Source organism: Delphinapterus leucas, chromosome 14, assembly GCF_059928025.1.
Source record: "Delphinapterus leucas isolate spDelLeu-1000000601 "Yukka" chromosome 14, BTC_Dleu_Yukka2, whole genome shotgun sequence".
In the NCBI taxonomy this organism is placed as follows: domain Eukaryota; kingdom Metazoa; phylum Chordata; class Mammalia; order Artiodactyla; family Monodontidae; genus Delphinapterus; species Delphinapterus leucas.
In genome coordinates this window covers 71,935,884-71,957,251 of record NC_143142.1, presented here as the reverse complement: position 1 = coordinate 71,957,251, position 21,368 = coordinate 71,935,884, and the positions used below count along the sequence as shown (strand labels likewise).

General features: G+C 42.1%; 1 protein-coding gene across 4 annotated transcripts in view; it reads left to right on the top strand.

Annotated features, from left to right (window-relative positions):
• TXNL1 (thioredoxin like 1) overlaps window positions 1–14,170 on the top strand; it is a 51,946-nt gene extending 37,776 nt beyond the window's left edge. For 2 of the 4 annotated variants that reach the window (XM_089895229.1, XM_089895228.1), the window contains exon 9: window positions 756–14,169. In XM_089895229.1, the coding sequence (XP_089751355.1) occupies window positions 756–854 (99 nt within the window). In that variant the 3' untranslated portion in view covers window positions 855–14,169. Of the gene's footprint in view, window positions 1–755 lie in introns of all 4 variants that reach the window. The other 2 variants (XM_089895227.1, XM_089895226.1) reach the window with 2 other exon arrangements.
• The last annotated feature ends 7,198 nt before the right edge of the window (window positions 14,171–21,368 follow it).

Sequence of the window (21,368 nt, the reverse complement as noted above, 5' to 3'; positions counted from 1 at the left end):
AGTTTAGCAAGGTAAGGAAGAGAGCTCAGCAGAGTAAAGGAAAAGTGCATCATGCTGTGTACATAAGAAGACTGAGAAATAAGATTTCTGAGGTGAGGGAGATGAAGCTGGAAGAGCAAGTAGAAACCATAGCATGAAGCTCTTCTTGTCTTGTGAAAGAGATCAGGCTATCCTTAGTTTATGGGAAGAGAAGGAAGCAGAGAGGAGTCCACAATGATGCAAAAGTGTTTCACTTTTATATGTAGAAATGTTGGTTCTTAGGAAAAGCAGCAAGTTGGGAGGGGAAGATGAATATAGTTTTGGATACAACATTGCCTTGAGCAATGTATCATGATTTTTTTGGCTTTAAGGTGGAGTTGTCTATTAGGTACACAGGCAGGAATGTGGTTTTAGATCTTTGGGCTAGAATTAGGGAACTAGGAGTCATTTAGGTCATGAAAGTTGAAATAGGTATATGAATGGGAGCATCTAGAGAGAATATAAAGGGGGAGAAGGAAACTAAGGAGCAAATACTAGGGAATGCGAAAAAATATATAGAATTAGCTAAAGAGGAGCCTGAGAGCAGACTTAAGTAGGAAGGAAAAACAGGAGTTAGTAAAGTGGTGCTAAACAAATTCAAGAGGGAGTAGACATTATCAAATGTAGAAATAGTGAAATTAGTAAGGATATCCAGTTGTCAATCCATTAAGCTGTGGAAACAACCTTTGTAGTGCTTATTAGAATCATTAATTATATTAATAATCTTTTGGTTGAAGGTGGTATCAGCAGACAGCTGGATTCTGAAACCCTTCCGGCAAAGGAATTGCGAAGCTTTCATAGTCTTATCATTGAACACAGTTTTACATGACAATTAGCAAGGCATGGAGATTGATGGCAACATTCCATAAAAGAATATGAAATACTGCTTTGAAGATGTTGTTAAAGGCTTTAGTCTTTCCTTATAATCAGGGGCTTTTTCTCCTGTATTTTGTTTGTAATTACAAATTTTGTCCCATCAGTCATTCTGGCACATTCTTTCATGACTACTTTTATTCTCTTAAAAGTTTTTGATTTTACAAAGATGATTCCTCTGTCAGATTCCTTAGTAATAAGATTTCTAATTTTATAGGGTAATATTGAATGTACAAATGGTTAAAACCTGCTTTTCTGCATTTTCCAGTCAGTAATAGAGAACTCCTTTACTGGGTCCCTATAATCTCCCCGTGACCAAGGACAGTAAAAATAGTGGGGCAGTTTCATTTCCCTGACCACACAATTCCCTCAAAAGAGTCAACACATTGACAGCATTAGGAATGCTTCTAGGAGGGAGTAGCCTTGACTGCAGGTGACTTTTAAGTTTAAAAATGGGTACGTAACTCAAAAAAGGGCAATTGGCAGAGGGCCTGGGGTAAGCGTACAGGCCAACTCAAACCACTGGGCTAGGCTTGTACAGAAGTAAACAGGTGTCCCTTAAAAGGTAAGGTGAATAGGCATCACTTCATCTGATTTTTTACTTGAGTCTAGCACTGCAAGGAGAAGATATTTGGGTGTTCACATTTTGGTTTGCGATTTTTACTTTTTAAGAAAAAAATTCCTGGAGTTAAAATTTTTTAACCCACAGTTTATATAAGAGGAAGCTTTGTTGCTTCCTTAACTTACTAATCAAAATATAGACTCCATTGAATTTCGGAATGCTAAAAACTTTGGTCCAACATGCTCATTTTTCAGAGTACCCTAATGCAATTGTTATCAGAACTCTCCAATCCGTGCATGCCATTTCAGGAGTTACCTGTTTTTATGGACATATAACTTTATCACCTTTGTTGAAAATAATGAACTGTACAAGCCTACTTCTGGACAGTCTATTCTGTCCCATAGATCTATTTGTCTACTGTTAGGTATAACAGTTTTGATTACTTTAGCTTTGTACTGTGTTTTGAAGTCATGTAGTATAATTCCTGCAACTTTCTTCATAACCAAGATTTTTTTGTTGTTAGTTTAGGTTCTTTGCATTTTCACTTTAGAATCATCTTATCAATTTTTAAAAAAAGCTTTATGATTGATTGCCTTGAATATAATGTCTTCCAATCTATGAACATGGTATGTAGTATATTTATATAATATGTATATCTCCATTTATTTAGATCTAATTTCTCAAGGCAATGTTTTATAGTTTTCAATATGGAGGTCCTTTTTTTTTTTTTTTTTTGCAGTACGCGGGCTTCTCACTGTTGTGGCCTCTCCCATTGTGGAGCGCAGGCTCAGCGGCCATGGCTCACGGGCCCAGCCGCTCTGCAGCATGTGGGATCTTCCCGGGTCGGGACACGAACCCGTGTCCCCTGCATCGGCAGGCGGACTCTCAACCACTGCGCCACCAGGGAAGCCCTGGAGGTCCTTCTTTCATTAGATTCATTTATAGCTATTTGATGTTTGTTGACATTATTGTAAATAGAATTTTAAACATCTCATTTCCCAATTGTTTGCTACTAGCATATAGTAATACAGTTAATTTTTTTATATTGACCTTGTAGTCTGTCACTTTCGTGAACTCCCTTATTAGTTCTAATGACTTAAAAAAATAGATTCCTTATGATTCTCTATATGAACAATCATCATATGCAAATAGAGTTTTAATCCTTTCTAAACTTTGTATCTTTTTTTTTTTTCTTACCATATTGCACTGCTTAGGGGTTCCAGTACAGTGTTAAATAAAAGTAGTGAGAGTAGGGACTTCCCTGGTGGTCCAGTGGTTAAGAATCTGCCTTCCAATGCAGGGGACGCAGGTTTGATCCCTGGTCAGAGAACTAAGATCCCACATGCCGCGGGGCAACTATGCCCGTGTACTCTAGAGCCCGTGCACCACAACTAGAGAGACTGTGTGCCACAACTACTGATCCTGTGTGCTCTGGAGCCCACACACTGCAACTACTGAGCCTGCACGCCACAACTAGAGAGAAGCCCGTGCGCTGCAATGAAAGATCCTGCGTGCCACAACTAAGATCCTGTGTGCCGCAACTAAGACCCCACACAGCCAAATAAATAAAAAATATTTTTTAAAAAAGTAGTCAGAATAAACATGCTTGTTTTGTTCTTGAATTAGAGGGATAGCACTTAGTGTTTCACTATTAAGTGATTTTAGTTTGAGAAATGTCCTTTATGAAACTGACAAAGTTCCTTTCTATTTCTATTGCTTGAATTTAAAAAAAAATCATGAATAGGTGATAAATGTTGCCAAGTAGTTTTTTGCATCTATTGAGATGATTATGTGTGTTTCCTTCTTTATTCTGTTAATATGTTGAATAATACAGATTTTCAAATGTTAAACCAACCTTTTCCTTGCATTAACTGTACTTGATGTATTATTATTTTCATATATTGCTGGATTAAATTAGCTAAATTAGTTTGCTGAGGATTTTTTGTGTCATGAAAAGGGAGAAAGAAGTGATCATCTGGAAAGGAGAGACATGAAAAGTCACACAGTATGACCTCTTTTTTCTGACTTATTTTTTTTCAACCTGATTATTTTTAGATTTACTCATGTTTTTGTGTATATTTACAGGTTATTCTATTTCAATGCTGAGAAGTATTCTATTGTGTATATCAAAATTTATTCATTCACCTGTTGATCAGGATTTGAGCTGTTCTTAATCAGTCTCACTGAAGATTTATCAATTTTATTGGCTGTTTTAATGAAACAAATTTGGTTTTACTGAGTCTGTATTTTGTGTGTTTTTTCTGATCCATTAATTTATGTTTTTATATTTCCTTTTCTATAGATTTCTTTATATTTATTTTACTTTTTTTTCTACTTCTTGTAGTGGAGACATCTCACTTTTCAGCTTTATTTTTAAAATAAATGCTTTAAAGCTATATTTCTAAGAACTGGTTTAACTGTATACCACAAGATCTGTTGCTCTCTTGACCAAATGTTTTCTAATTTTTTCTTTGACCCATGAGCTATTTAGAAGTACATCTATTAATTTCCAAACAAATGGAGATTTTCAGATATGTTTGTTTTTGACTTCTAGCTTAATTACATTGAGGTCAGAAAACATATTCTACATGACTTAGCTGTTGAAATCTGTTGAAATTTGACTATGGCCCTATGTATGTATAATAATACATACATTTACATAAAATTATTTAATATAATTTATATTAATATAATTAATTACAATAATACATTTTTTGGTAAATGTTTTATAAATGTGGTTTTTGAAAATATGCCTGAAAAGAATATTCTGTAGTTGTTGGATACAGTTTATGCCTATTAGGTCAAGTTCATGTGTGTGTTTGTTTCTTGTTGAAGTTTGGCCAGTTTTTAATTTCTAGTTTTGATATCAGTTTATCAGATACATATAAATTTAGAACTGCTGTATCTTCCTAGTAAGTTGAACCCTTATATTTAGGGAGTGAATTTAATTTCTAATCATGCATTTTTGCCTTAAAGTCGAGTTTGTCTCTTTTTAATGTAGTATATATTAGCTTTCTTTTGACTAGAGTAAGTTTACTTCTATTTCACGTCCTCTTCCAAGGACCATGTCTTTGTGGTTCCTGCTCAAGTTTGGGGATGGTTTCTCATTGTTCTTACCTTTGATATGCTCCAAGCTTCATAGCTACTTCCTCAGGAGGGTACAAAAATGCAATTCAGTTATATAGCTTCTCCCCCAGGATTGGCAAATGCCCTGGGGGCAAATTGGCCTTGTTGATTTGGGCTAACCTTTTGATACTTTCAAAAATATGTTAAAAATTTTGTCTAGCATTTTTAGTTGTTATCAGTGGGTCGCTAATCTGAATTACCTAGGGTGTCATTACACGCAGTAAAAGTTTTGAATAAAGGCACTTTTTTTTTTAACAGACTGTGCCTGAGATTGCTTAGTCCATGGTAAAAAATAGTTTTGAGTCTGAGTCAGGTCCCTCTGTGCTAGCTATATTTTAACCAGCATTTATGTTGATAAAAATGTATGTTCATGAAAAATAGGGTTTTAAAATCTTCAAGAAAATGTAAATATTAAAATAAGAAAGATACATATTACTTAGCGATAGAATGGATTCGGATAGGAGAAACTTTTAAAGATACTTTAAAAAAACCCCACACAACAGCTTTATTGAGATATAATTCACATATCATACTCTTTTTTTTAAAAAAAAGTATTTTATTATTTTTGTCTGTGTTGGGTCTCGTTGCTGTGCACAGGCTTTCTCTAGTTGTGGTGAGCAGGGGCTACTCTTCATTGCGGTGTGCGGGCTTCTCATTGCAGTGGCTTCTCTTGTTGCGGAGCACAGGCTCTAGGCGTGTGAGCTTCAGTAGTTGTGTTGCACGGCTTCAGTAGTTGTGGCTCGTGGGCTCTAGAGCGCAGGCTCAGTAGTTGTGGTGCACGGGCTTAGTTGCTTTGCGGCATGTGGGATCTTCCTGGACCAGGGCTCGAACCCATGTCCCCTGCATTGGCAGGCGGATTCCTAACCACTGCACCACCAGGGAAGCCCCACCATACTCATTTAAAGTGTACACTTCTGTGGATTTTGGTGTAGTCACAAAGTAATGCAGACATCATTATAGTCAATTTTAGAACATTTTCATCACCTCAAAAAAGAAACCTCACTCCCTTTAGCTGTTAACATCCCATCACTTCATTACTCTCATTCCTACATAACTACTGATTTACTCTCTGTCTTTATAGAGTTCTCTATTCTGGATGTTTAATGTAAATGGAAACACATGATATATGGTCTTTGTGATAGGCTTCTTTAACTTAGCATCTTTTCAAGGTGCACCCATATGTGTCAGTACTTATTTTTTTTATGGCTGAGTAATACTCTACTGTATGATTATACCACATTCATTTATATATTCATTACTGATGGACATTTGGGCTGTTTCATCTTTGACTATTATAAATAATGCTGCTACAAACATCTATATACAAGTTTTTGTGTAGACATATATTTTCATTTCTCTTGGGTATATACCTTGGAGTGGAATTGCTGGTTCATATGGTAATTCTATGCTTAACCATTTGAGGAACTCCAGATTCTTTTCCTAAGTGGCTGCGTCATTTTACATCCCCAGCAGCAGTGTATGAGGGTTCTTGGTTCTCCATATCCTCACCAAAACTTGTTATTATTATGACTTTTGATTTTAGTTATCCTAGTAGATATGACATGATACCTCATTGTGGTTTTGATTTGCATTTCTCTGATGACTAATAATGTCCAGCATCTTTTCATGTGCTTCTTAGCCAGTTCGTTGGAGAAATGTCTTTAGTATAGGACACTTTATTTAAAAATTGGATTATACTGAATCCACATGCGATAACTACTGAAGCCTGTGCACTCTAGAGCCTGTGCTCTGCAGCAAGAGGAGCCACCACAATGAGAAGCCCGCGCACCTGCTCTCTGCAACTAGAGAAAGCCCGTGTGCAGCAACGAAGACCAAATGCAGCCAAAAAATAAAATTTGGATTATTTGTATTTTTATTATTGAGTTGTGTGTTCCTAATACAAGCTAGAGTGAAGTCAGCAAAATGGCTCATAGGAATTTCTAGTGCTCACCTCCACACCCCCGCCCCCCCCCAATTGTCCACACTTGAAAATACCTTCACAGGAACTAAGGTTGCCAAGTGAGGATTACAGCACCTGGGTAGAGCGCAGACCTAAGAAAAGATGCATTGAGGCGGGTGGGAAAGAGATTCATGCTATCCGCTCCCCTCTCCCTCTCCCTCTCCCCCTCCCCCAAGCCTGGGCAGCCCAGTGTGGAGAGAGACACTGTCCCTGTGGGAGGAGGAGAATTGCGGTGATCGCATCGGCCCCACAGCCAGCCTGCCCCAGGTCCAGGCCGACACCGGTGGCGCCAGGTGGCTCCCTGCAGGCGTCCATGGACCCAGGCTGCTGGTTCACCCTGGTGCCCACTGGCTCCAGCAGCCTCCGGCAGTTCCCGCGGCTCCTGCACACCTGGGCCCCCATCGGCCCCAGATCCTGTGACACCAGGCTCCAGGCGGACGCCTGCGAACCCAGGTGTCCAGCCAACACGGACCCAGGTTTTTCACCCACCCCAGCGCCCAGCCAGTCCCCATAGCCCCAACCTCAAGGCCAGCTCCCGTGGACCCAGGCTCCAGGGCCACCCCCGTGGCAGACCCAAATTCAGGCACAACTTTCCCGGGCCCAGGCTCTAGGCTCTCCTTAGCTCTGATCTGGTCTCTGTGACCTCAAGCACTAGGCCTGCCCCCCCTGCTGACCCGAGGACCAGAACTGTCCACCCACGGACTCGAGCAACAGGTCCTCCACTTCCCCCGATCCCCCCCTGCCACCGCCATGTGGACAACACCGGATGGTCCACCCAGAGTCTCTGGACCAGCCAACTGATGAAGGGCTTTGACATTGAATTAAATATATATTACATTTAATTAAAAATATACTATATTAAATATATATATTTAAACCCAACAAAACCCGGAACAGATCAATAAAGCCTCTTTGATTTTAAGGTAGTGATTGGATATACCTTCTCACAATTACTTTCCTGTTTACCAGAACTAAGAAGAGAGCAAACTTGGTTGGGATTTTGCCTTTATTAGCAGAGCGGGGCTATCGTTCCATCGTACAAGGGGCCCTGTAGGAAGACAGCCACAGTCCTGACCACAGTCCTGACTCTGATTGTGCTCGCATCCAAGCTGCAGTCTGCCAGCAGGTCGAGCTGGCCCAGCGTGTCCCCCAGGCCAGTGCTGAGCAGGGATTAGGATGCCAGCATCTGATGCTCTGGGTTGCTTCCTGCTCCCCCTTGGAGTCCTGACAAGAAATGACCTTGTTCAATCCTGCTGAGCTTCCTAGATTTACTGGGCTTATAGCAACACATGGGAAGGAGATTATGTTTATTTTTAAAATGTAAAAAAATGCAACCTTCCCAAGGCTTTTGTGGTGCGTGTGCACAACACAAATGCACACACACAGGCAATGTATGTATAATCACTTCTAATTAACTTCAGTTCTTCCTGCAAAACTAAGTGTGAAGTCTTAAAGACTTGTCAGCTTCTCTGCCTGTGAAATGTATCTACCTCTAATTGTGAATAACAATACATTCAAGGTTAGCTATAAATGACTCTGATTTCACAGGAATCCAAAGTCTAAAAACCACATTTGAAGATGAATACATTTATGCAAAACATCTTTGTAGTATGCTTCCAGACCAAAACTGAGTTATTTATGCTTATCCAAAATGCCTCTTTTACACAGATACATGTATGTGTATAACTGAATCACTTTGCTGTACACCTGAAACTAACACAACATTGTTAATCAACTATGCCTTTATAAAATATATAAAGTAAAAATTACACACACACACGCAAAATACTTTTTTTTTTAAAGGAGGTTTTTTTCTATATCTGTGAAAAAATAGATTTCATTGATTTCAAAGTAAGCCCAGATAGAAAAGGTATAAAGCAGTAAAGATGCCTAAGATAAAGATGAGTATATCATTATAGTGGGTGGAAAAATGAATTTCGTTTACAATTTTACAAAATAAAATATTCAAAGAATAAATGTTAAATAAGATTAAGAATATTCCCCACCTTATGAGTAGCTGTAGTCTCTTCCAGACTTTACCACTAGATGTCATGAAGAGCCCAGTGAAATATAGTAAGCAATCTTCCTGAGTACAGTGGGCTACAGAACCATTTAAAGTTTTTCCTGATTTTGTAGTTAATTTGGATAGGAAATAATTTCCTTGTGGGGGTTTGTGTCAAAATATTCGTTGTGGATTAATTTTAAGTAAGAATTAGAAACTATTAGAAAATGTGATCAGTTATCAAATCTGGAAAATGACCCTCTTAAAGCACTGGGAATATCTCCAGGGAGAATGCCATACACCACATGGAGTATCAGAGCCATACTAAAATCTGCTCTGTACTAAGCTTAGCTTTGGATCCTCCAGCCTTCCTTTCCTTTTGAGATAGGCATGGCTTGTCAGATCTGCGCTCACCAAGACTTCATAGGATTTTTCCTAAAACTAGGCCAGTGAAAGAAACAATAAAGGGGAGGGCCTTGATGATCAGGGGAGAATGTTTGAATTTAGACTTTGAGATCCACTAATCAAAGTAATTGTGGAAGACTGGATGGAATGGGTGAAGTTTAAAGAGAGAGAGAATTTGATTCAATATAAGGAAGAACTTCCTAAAAATAAAATAACACATTATTTAAACACAGCACCTTATGGAGTAGTGGGGTCCTCATCATCAGAAAGATTTAAGGATTGACAGAGGCCCTCAGTGGGCCAGAGAGAATCTCTATTTGGGGTGGAAAGTTGGACTAGGTGACAACTTACCCAAGAGTGTCAGAGCCACAATTCTACACTCAGTGATGTCAGTCATTCAACAACCAAGAAGTCAGCAGGAAAAGAGTTGGGAATGTGTGCTTGGGTAAATCCAAATAAATGTTTAAGTTTACTTAACCAAGGAAAATAGTGTTCTTGAAGCCCCATATGGGAATTATGATGGTTGTGCTGGTTTGCAGGACTCTGCCTGGGAAACACTGGTAAGAAAGGACCCTTGGACTTTTGTGCTTCCAGCCTCTGGTTCCTCAGTCCTCGCCATCCGAGATGCTCATTGTCTATTTGCTTCTCCTCTCCTAACCAAGAGTTGATCCTGACTCAGTCTTCAAATAGTAAACCTGGGGGTAACTCAAGTGACAATCTTCGCAATGTGCTGCATTTTATTAGGGAACAATGCCTTCAGGCTTCACGAAAGGAATGAAAGTCTCTCTGGGAAGGGAAGGTCTCCACTGGCCTGTAGGGGAGGAAATGAGCCCTTGCTTGACCTCCTAACAGTTGCCTTTTCTGCCAAGAGGATAAGCCCCAGAGTACGGCTGGCCATTGAAGTATATCACGTGAGCTCCAGAGATTGATAAAAACAAAACAAAGTATTTCCACATATTCTTGGCTCTTAAAAAAAAAAAGAAATACAGTTGAGATATAACTTAAGCCCACCCAGGACCTTGATGTATACTGCATGACCCTAATATAAATCAGGAGCATGACTTCATTGTTGATCCAAATACATTCAATAAAAAGAAGGTTTTATAACATTTTTCTAAATTCAGACTTTGGTAAGACATCGCATGATTCGATTGTCAGATGGGTTTAAAATTTCCTTGTTAGGCCAAGAGTGAAAAAGATTTACACATGCTGACGTTTTCTAGGTGTGCAAAAGAGTTAAACGCTAGACTGTTTACCTGGACCAGGTGTTAAATGAAACCCTTTCTCCTTCGTTCCCCACGAACAAGGACCACTCACGGTATCATAGATGCTTAGAGCTGGGGTGGACCACGTGGATCACTTAGCCCAATCTCTTAGTTCCACAGATGAGGAAACTGAGGCCCCGGTGACTTGTTCTGACTGACGGCTCCCTGTCCCCCATCCCCCCACTGTCTCCTTTCCAGAGAGTGTACTCTGGAAGTGCAGAGAAACACCCGCCCTGACTCAGGCACACACCTTCGTCTCCTCTCTAGGAGGAGAGGGAATCAAGATTCTAGGGAATCAAGAACAGAGATGCCACACTCAGAATAGGAGTTGAAATAGGATTGCTTTGCCACCCTCTATCTCAGTGGATTTCCTATTTTACCCACCAAGGAGTGAATATATTAACTGCCCCCCACTGTGGGCCCCATGCTTTGAAAACTTAGGTTCATAAAACAAACCCCATTTGTCTTCATTTATTTTCCTACTTAACCTTCAAGACAGGCATTGAGATCAACCCAACCTTCTGATCAGCATAGAAAGCCAGGGTGCCACAAGCCCACACACAGAAACTTGGTGTTTAGCCTAAGCAACATTCCAAATGATTTCCTTTAGGAGTATCGATGTGTAGGGACCAGTAGAGGACTTCCAAAGATCTGGAAGCTCAGGTTGGTAATACTGGCCCAAAGGATACTCACAAGATTCCTTGGCCTTGACTTCATTAATACCACTCTCTGAGTTAACCTTGGTTCATCCTGGAACTGGTGTGAGGTGAGGGCACGACCCAAGTGCCATCATCCTGCACCTGGATTATGGCAACAGCTCCTCCCTGCATCTCTGCTCCCACCCTGTCCCATCCCCCTTGAGCCTACGCTCAGTGGAGCAGCTGGGAACGTCATTAACACTCCACTGCTCCAATCTCTGCAGCGGCTCAGCATTTCACTCGAGCAAAAGCAAAGTCCTCACAGTGATTCACAAGCCCTTCCACCCTCCAATCCCCACTGTGGCTTTTGCTCCTGCCCACCCTCCCCCCATTCCTCTGACTGTCTCACACTCCTGTCTTGAACTCGCTGGGTTGAATCACACTGGCCGACCTGCTCTTTCCCAATTATTCCAGGGGCAGAGTCCCAACTCTGGGCCTTTGCACCTGCTCTGGCTACTCCCTAGAACTCTCTTCTCCTGGATGTCTCACAGCCCAGCTCCCTCACTCCTCCGCCTTTACTCAAGTGCCACCTTCTCACTGCCCTCTTCCTGGCCACCCCTCTGCCCGCCACGAACTCACCAACACCAATTCCTAACTTTCCATCCCTCTTCCCTGCTTTATTTTTCTCCTTATCAATATCTAAGAACACAAATATTTTACTTGTTTATTCTCTGTCTCCCCCAGCAGAATGTAAACTTCATGATGTTAGAAATCATTGTCTCTTTTATTTACTGCAGTGTTTAGTGTCTAGAAGAATGCTTGGCACGTGACTAGTGCTCAAAAAATATCTGTTGAGGGAAAACATGAATGAACATAAGACATTCTGTGCTACATTCTGTAAAACATCAGGCTATGATCTTAAGGGTTTCCAGGTAAAGTAATGAAATATTGCAATAAGCTCTAGATGCAACATTTTTGGGTAAATCGCACAGAACTGTGGATGAGAACCGGGCTGTCATCCAGGCTTGGCTAGCGTCTCACTGTGTGACTTTTGGCAAGTTGTGTGACTCCTCTGTGCCTTCCTATTCCCACTTTATAAATGAAAAAGCTAGTGCAGGTCTTACCTCTCTCACAAGGTTTTATAAGAGTTAAATGAGATGAGGCCTACAGGCTCTTTGGAAAGTTAGACATCCCATTCCAATGTAAGATGTTTCTTTCTTCTTTCAAAGATTAAATGTATGGTCCAAAGAGTGAAGGGAAGTTCTGAATCTAGCGTTGAGGAAGAAATATGCAAAGGAGTGAAGGATGGAATGCTTGGTATATAAAATACCAAACTGGAACAACTTAGCAGAAGAGGATGGTAAAGTCCTGTGTCTTTTGACCCACGTGGGGTATCCACAGCAGTGCCTGGGGAGGTATAATATTCTTTGCCCTAGGCAAATTGGGTCAAATGATGAGAAGGATTGGATCACAATATTATAATGACAATAGCTACCACTTACTTTCTATCGTGAGCTCCATACTGTGGGTTTTAACTGAGTTATTAAATCCTCACTACACTATGTGGTAGGAAGATAGGTATTACGATCTCTTTTGTATGGGTCAAAATTTTGAGGCTTGCAGAAGTTCAGGAATTCGATCAAGTTTACACATCTAGAGCCGGGAGTGTCAAACCTGTCCGCTCTCCACCCTGCAACCCTGCTTTTCATTCATTCTTAGCCAAGTAAGAAATAAGAGTGTGAAGGAAGATTCTAGATACAAACCCCAGAATTTTTATCAGGTTAAACTTTTGTATTCTTCCTTATAATCAGCATCTCACAATGCAACATATAGTCAGATGCCATCTTTCATTATTCTCCAGTATTTGCATTTGTGTTAATTTTGTCTCTTTAAATGACTTTGAATTTCACACCTGTACCTAACATAGTTTTGGGCGTTAAATGGGTCCTCAACTAACTGTTTGGTTAAATGGGTTCAGTTTCCTGAATGCTGTTAAACTGCTCTACCAGGGGTCTCCGGGCCACAGACCGGTGGTGGTCCCGCAGGCTGTTAGGAACCCGGGCCGCACAGCAGGATGTGAGCGAGCAAAGCTTCATCTGCCGCTCCCCATTGCTCGCATTGCTGCCTGCACCACCCCCTCCCCACATCCACCCCCCTGCTGGTCCACGGAAAAACTGTCTTCCACAAAGACGTCAAAGACTCCCGGGTGCCAAAAAGGCTGGGGACCGCTGTACTATATGATAATTTTCAGGAAACTCGAATTTTAAATCTTCTCAATCCCCTGCCCCCGTCCCTCCAAAAGGAAATGAATGTTAGCTTAGAGAAGTCAGCAAGGAAGAGACGGCTCCATTTAAGGATTTTTACAAGAGTGAATTGATGGTGGTGATCTTGACTCTAACATGTACGTCTAAATAGACTCAGGAAACTTAAACATTTTAACCCAAAACAAACTGACGTATCAATTCATTTTTGCACACTTCCCAGCTTAGACAAGGGAAGTTATTTATTTTCCAAAATATGAACAATATATAAAAGAAAGGAATTGATTGAATTTTTCACTCAGTTGTATAACTCTGGTATAATCATGGTTTAAGGCACCTAAAATGCACTTTGGGCTCTGGAAAAAGAAGCCAACTTTCAGAGAACAGATACGTTTTCTTTTCTTCTATAGGACTGTATTGGGAAACCACCACAGACAATTATAGACTAGATTACTGCTTCACCTAAAGGCCTTTTTTTTGCGGTATGCGGGCCTCTCACTGTTGTGGCCTCTCCCATTGTGGAGCACAGCCTCCGGACGCGCAGGCTCAGCGGCCACGGCCCACGGGCCCAGCCGCACCGCGGCATGTGGGATCCTCCCGGACCGGGGCACGAACCCGTGTCCTCTGCATCGGCAGGCGGAGTCCCAACCACTGCGCCACCAGGGAAGCCCCACCTAAAGGCCTTTTAACTGACTTAGAAAATGATTGCTCACAACTTGGCACTGAGAAGCCTGAAACCACAGCAGCTGTAGCAAGAATAAAAGAGGAAAACAAATGTAATGAAGATGTTTATATTCATTCAAAAGTCTAGATGTGTATTTAAACAGAAGTCAAAGCCAAGCCTACCTTTCAAGTTCCTTAGGAAGTTTTTTGTTGAAGGGAGAGGAGCAGGAAGAAGCTATGTTCTTCCAAATTCAAAACACCTAGGATGTGCTCTCCAGCTCCATGGGAGAGAAAAAATTAATTTTGACGTATTTTATACCAAATGATCTACCACAAACATTGAAAGTGAACCTCACATTTCTTCTTCACTTTTTTCACTGTACACAATGGAAATAACATGTTTATTTTTCTACAGGTGGCGAGGTAAGGAGGAAGCCTGTATATTTATTCTCTCTCTCTCAGTATAACCTCCTTGTAAAAAGGACATTGAGAGACATCACTGATACCCATGCTGAAGACCAGTAGGATTTTAGTAATTGTTTTCTCTACTTAGGTGTTGTACTACATAAGTTGACTCACATGTTTTCCATGTGGTAATAGGTTCCAATTTGTGTAAATTTATAAAAGCTCAGCTTTTTGATCCTCAGTGTTGCACCATCCCTCTAAAGAACATCTGTGATGTCTTAAAGAGCAATAAAATCACTAGCAAGCTAGGTGGGATAGAAGAAAAAAAAGCAAGAGACATTTCCTACTGACTCTAATTAAAGAATTTTTGCAAATCATTGCTTACACCTTGGGTTGTATACACTGTGCGGTCCGCACTGGCTTTTAATTTGCTTTCAAGTGCAGTTCAAGGTGTGGATATTGATCTATAAAGCCCTGATGGTTGATCCCTGGGTACCAAGCTACATCTCTTCATGTACCATTGTGACAGCTGAGGTCAATTAGAGTGCTGGCTAACAATCCTCATATCTAAACATCCTGCAAAGCTGTCCTTGATAAAGTGCCCCCAGCTCACAAGTCTCAATTCCTAGTTGGCCTGGGTCAGAAAGAATTACAAAGCAAGGCCATTCAGCCAACATCTCCACCTATCTACCCACCTTCTCCTGGGTCACTTTACCTTCTCGGGTTGGGGTACTAAACACTTTCTTTAAAAGTTAATTTATTTGATTCTGGGCATCATGAACAGTTCTTGATGGGACTGTATTTCAGGGTCCATGGAACATGCAACGTCAATGTCTGTGCTACTCCGAGCATCGACCACCAACCACCAGCCTCACCTGGGAATTTGTTAAATATGCAACTTCTTGGGTGCCATCCCACACCTACTGAATCAGCAACTGTGGGAATGGGGCCAGCACTCTGTGGTTTAACAAGCTGTCCAGGTGATGCTGATAGACACTCAAGTTTAAGAACCACTGATATACATGATAATTTCAGGCTCTACCAGAACTCTCCCACCTTCATCTCCCTCCACACCATTCAAATCTCCCTCCACCTGTTACACACCTGAACTTTCATCAGACTAACATCTTGGCGATAGTTTAGAGCTTTGGATCTTCCAAGACGCAAATGCCTACAAGCACTTTAAGCTGTTATCAGTTATTTATGTCTCAGTATGAACAGTTCCATGTTTTTCTGGTTTTACTAGAAAAACGGACTCAAGACGCTGACCTTCAGGTCGGGAGGGATCTCTCCAGCTTTTGAGAGGAAGATACTGCCACCAGGAGGGAGCAGGGCACCAAGAACAAACCTCCTTCGAGTTACAATTTTACTCTGGGTGAGTTTTATGTCTTGTTCATCTGAGACAATTTGCAGAGGAGTGTCGAGAGGCTAAAAACTCCTGGGCAAAGAGCAAAAATATTGAAGGATTCAACATATTAAACAAGGAGGAGTCTTTGCTTAGAGTTGAAAAAGTGAAGATTAGTCAGTGTTCCAAAATGTATAATAAGGAAGAGACCCTAACCTAGGAAACGGAATGGGACAAAAATAACAGGGAATTATTGTGTGTCCAGAAGTTTACTAAGGATCCTTTGAAGGCTTTATCTCATTGTAGAAAGAAAAAAGAAAAAGGTTATATTCAAATTCCAACCAATATCTCTATGGCTTGCATCTGCTCTAGAGACACAGGGGAATTTATGCTTTTCTCATTGGATCTCGTCGTGGGGCTGAGCAATTGTCTTAGAAGGAGATGTCTTGCCTGGTGGGCTGAGCATGGACATCAGAGACAGGGAACTTGGCTTTCTTAATCCTAACTTCGCCATCAGTTCAGCCAAGCCCTGGGGCGACTCTCTTAACGACTCTGTTGGCTGTTTCTTCCCTGTAAACCAGGAATAAAAACATTCACCTGCCCCTCAGGGGGACTCTGGGGGACTGACTGGCAGATGACAGGACTGCCCTTTATGTTTTCAATGAGCCACATAAAAGCTGTATTGCGGGTCAGGGCACTCTTTTGTCTGGTTTCTTGCAAAGCAACCTTTAATAATGCTTTAGAAAATCAATTCCGTTTGTAAACTCTATCAAGTAATCACATGGAACTCGAAGCTTTAACTTCTGAAACTGAAGTTGCACAATAGGAAGTTGCCAAATGTGGATATTAGAGGAATTTGAGCATGCTGAATGCAGCCTTGCATTGGATAATAATGGTATTGAGGACTGTGCAGCTGTTTGCCTGGGAGTGAGTAGTCCCCGTCCTTGGAGAGCAGGGAATAGCAGGACCAGCCTATAACTATTGTAATCTACAAGATTATCCCATTAATCGTATTTGTCTCCATGAGTACCTTCGGTCTAACCCGAAGTGTTGTTTTTCCCTTGATGCAGCACATGCGAGAGAGCCTCTAATTGAAAACATTCTAGGGACAAATTTCAAAATGTTCTTAAATACAAGATGAGTTTTAGCTGCCCATAAAAGACAAGTTAACTGCATGCATCAAAACCTGGTCCGATGACATTTTTTGGTTTTTCTCTTTTTCAGTTTTTTTTTAACCTATAAAGTATTATCAGTTATTACGATCTGGAACACTCCAGTCTTTTTGTCTTTTTCTTAGGTAGCTCTGTTGCCTGCATTTTTTTTTTTTTTTTTTGCTGTACGTGGGCCTCTCACTGTTGTGGCCTCTCCCGTTGCGGAGCGCAGGCTCCGGAGCGCAGGCTCAGCGGCCATGGCTCACGGGCCCCGCCGCTCCGCGGCATGTGGGATGTTCCCGGACCGGGGCACGAACCCGTGTCTCCTGCATCGGCAGGCGGACTCGCAACCACTGCGCCACCAGGGAAGCCCCTTGCCTGCATTCTTAACTAGACAAAATGGCTAAGTGTTGGAGGACTTTGGGCCAGTGGGGGAGTGAACCGTCTCTTCCTTTTTTTGCACCCAGAATTCAACAAGACCTGGGAGATGCCGATTAGTCTGGGGACAAAAATTAAAAGCACGTTTTGAAAATGAGATTCAGATGCACAAGGATGGGATGATAGATTTTTATTAATGACATAATATCAGAGACATTAGCCCAGTTGTAGCAATGTTTCAAGGCCCAGGAAACTTCCTCTTTCGCAGCTGGTGTGACTTTTCATGCTGCTTCTGGAGCTTTCCCCTACTGAGAAGCTGTACAAATTTTAGGGTATGTGTGTTTCATCTCAATAGCTATGTTAAGAATATGGTACAGTACTGATCCCAGGAATCAAAAATATGCTGTATGTGTTTGCATTTGTCTCTGTAGTGAATATAAAAACTACATGTCCTCTCTCTCTCTTTCACACACACACACACACACACACACCATTCACACAGTAGATTTTAATATAGATCAGAGCTAAAGACCAAATGCTGACAGCAATGGAGAACAAATAATAAATTGATTTGCTAGCCTACACTTAAACTTCAAGCAAAGGAGATAACTTTTTGTTTATCTGACAAGTTCTGCATTGATCACAGACCCAAAGTGACCTCTAAGGTATAAAAACACATTAGCAGTTAGGAAAGATATTTGATTTCTTGGGTCATATATAACTGGGCAGCCTAGCACAGCTGTGACTTTCAAACTTGAACTATATTAGGAGAAGGGATAGAGAGGAATATAAGTATACCGTTTTTGAAACTGAGCTATAAAAACAGAAGTAGAGAGTTACTTCATGAGTTTGTTGACTGTCTTTCTTATTGTCAACATGACCTAATAGTCAAGCCTCAGCCAAAATAACTATATACTAATTCTACTATTATATGTGGTATATGTTTAATGGAGTTATTCATTCAATAAATATTTACTGGGTGTCAGTGGTGTGTCAAGCATGAGGGGTGTAGCTTTCACTGAGGATCAAACAAATGTTAAATTTTCTCTTTTTCTACCATTCCCTACTCTTTTCTCTATCTCTATCCCCCAAACTCCTAAGGATTTTAAAAAATATAATTGCTCTCATAATTGAATGTGTATACATAACATGCCTCTTTTGTTTTAGAAATCATGGTCTTCTAGAGTTTATTCCTTTAAAATAGATCACTAGGGACTTCCCTTTTAGCGCAGTGGTTAAGAATCCGCCTGCCAATGCAGGGGACACGGATTTGAGCCCTGGTCCGGGAAGATCCCACATGCCGCAGAGCAACTAAGCCCGTGTGCCACAACTACTGAGCCTGCGCTCTAGAGCCCGTGAACCACAACTACTGAAGCCTGCGTACCTAGAGCCTGTGCTCCGCACCAAGAGAAGCCACTGCGCTGAGAAGCCCGCACACCACAACAGAAGAGTAGCCCTCGCTTGCCGCAACTAGAGAAAGCCTGCACACAGCAATGAAGACCCCCCAAAAAAATAAAAAAATATTGGCACGCAGCTAAAAATAAAAAAATTAATTAATTGAAAAAAAATAGATCACTAGAGCATGCGTCCTCTAGTTCTGCTGACAGCTGTGCATTCTGCGTGGACTAAAGCAAGAGCTGGGTTCCAGGCCAGATTGCCACCTACCCACTGTGTGATCTTTGCCACTTCATGCTCTCAAAATCCCCAGCTTTTCAGTCTGCAAGAGAGCAAGAAGCTTGTAAACTGTAAAGTGCTGTAAGGAGTTGTGAGGACTCAGAGCCAAAGCTGAGGCAAGGGACAGAGGCAGCCCAGGTCCCGGTGTTGCCCCAGGAGATGGGAGGCCTGCTCATCCCAACCCGCTTCCCCGAGCCAAGGTCTAAAAAGGAACAGCGACATCTGCCCTCCACGGGAGACATGGGACTGTCTGGGGAGGGGCCACACGCGGCCTGATTGGCTGCAAGAGGCACAGGTAGCCACATGGTGGCCGTAAGGGGGCCAAATCAGCCTGTGTTCAAACAAGGGAGAATCTGTCAAGTGGCCCTGCTTCTCTAAGGCATGTGGAGCGGACGGTCACGGGTTGGACAGAAGCCCTGGGCCCACTCTCGGGTCTCAGCTGTGAGATTCAGCTGCTTTGCTTTCAAGAGGGGAAGGAAAAGAATGATGGAACCATGAACGGACAGGTGAGGGTGTCCCCTGGGCCCTTCTTCCCCCGGTGAAATCGCCTCTCAGTGGCACTGTCCCCAGCCACCTCTTTTCTGCCCAAATATGAAAGGGGCCAGAAAGAGAGGGGCAGAAATCGATGGGCTGGCTAATTCCAGTCACTGCGTTCAACCTCAGCCTAACAATCACCTTGCTCTGGAAGCCTTCCCCCGAGTCCCTAGGTCTCCCCCAGACCATGGTGGCACTTAGGACGTGTCACTGTAATTGCCTGCTTACGCATCTCATCTCTACCCCAAACTAGACTGTAGGCTCCAAGAGGGCAAGGACTGGGCCTGTCTTAGGCGTCCCAGGATCCTGCCCCTAACTTGTATGAATGACCCCAGGCATTTGGCTAGAGGTGGCTAGAGGGCAGGAGAAACACGCAGGGAAAGGCCTTCCCTTTTCTTCTAGGGTTCTGTTCCTTGGAATAGGATCTTCTTCCAGGGGAACTGAGATGCTTAGAAACGATTCCTTTTTTCTGACATACATAGCTGCTGGAGCAGCTGCAGCAGCAGCAGCCTAAGGGAGGGTGTGGTACAGTAGGAAGCAGAGGGCGTGAGCGTCCAAGCATTTACAGGAGAGGCAATCCATCTGGGTGGCTGGGGATTGAGAGTTTTGTACAAGTTCCTCTGAGAGCGCAGGGATTAAGATATCCTCCTGGGCAGCCCATCCAGTGACCCCAACATGAGGCCCAGGCATGCACACTGGGAGAAATGGTGTGAGATGACACGTCTTTGCTGCAAGGAACTGGGTCTCACAATCCTACCCGTAAACATATGGTTTTATGTAGAGAATCCTGCAATTCCTTGTTCAGTTTCACTGCCAAGTACAATCTTCAATAGCTACTGTTGTATCCTTATTGTGTAATTCAATTAAAGTCCAAGTTAAGAACTGTAACTGGTTATAGAACTGCAACTGGTTATTGTTTGGAGCAGAAACGCTCAGGACTGTGCAGGAACTAATAATTGTAGCTACAATTGACTGAATGTTTTCTATACTCCAAGCCCTGTTCTAAGTGCTTTACACACATTAATGGAAAAACATCTTCATCTCAACTACATGAGGTAGGCAGTTATTATCTTCATTCCGTCGTTGACGAAACTGAGGCCATCTGCCCCAAGTCCCACAGCTTAAGTGGCAGAGCTGGGATCTGGACGTGGGATCCTGTGCTTGAGCCACTTCTCACAGGAGGACCCTGTAGATCCTACTCCTGGGTTGCTCAAGGACGAAGGGGAGGGGTCTGCTTTCTTCCCACTAGTTAGGCCAGCAGGCAGAGCGCCATTGCCATGGCCAGTGTGCTGTCACTCTGGTCCCCTCTCTCCTCATTTTCACTGATGGCACTAGATTTATTTTCCAGGTTACCTTTGAGCATTTGACCAGCTTCCTTCTTTCTACAGTTTCCATTGTTGGGACCACGATTTCCCCAAGGTGCACCATAAATGACTGGTAGCAGAGTAGAAAATCTGAATTCCAGCCTTCTAGCATTCCAACTGGTTGTCTGTTGTCATTGTTGTTGTTTTTTAAATGGCAGCAGTGATATTTGTAGGAGAAAGAATACCCATTTTTCTTCCTTCCTGCCAAAAGGCTTTCTGTAACCTCCTGTTTTTCCATCTAAGTGATTTTTTTAGAAGCCTCCATGACTTAAAACTTTACTGCTGTGGTCATTTGCTATAACATTTGTATGGCTCTACTCGTAGATTTTAGAATTTGTTCCTGCTGTTTAAAGAAAAACATGAAAATCACTGCCTTCTTGGGTTGGGCAATAATGCTAGTTATTGGGTTGGGCTAAAATGATAAACATCTCTCTGAAAGTATTAAGATTTTATTGCAGGTTTATTGCAGGTTGGGAAAATGATGCCTGACAGTCAGGACATGTGACTGAATTCAAGCCCTCATTCTGCCGCCACTTCTGGGCAAGTCACTCCATTTCTCTGGTCCCCAGTTTCCTCATCTATTAAGTAAAAGAGTTGGACCATTGGAAAATTTAAAGTTACTTCCGGCTCTAAAAAGCTTCAATGACATTGCAGTGCAGCGTTGAAACGGCTGCAAGCTCTTCTCTGGACATTTCTAGTTTTCTCTCCTTTGCCAGCCTCTAACCTTGGATCCTCTTCTTCTCC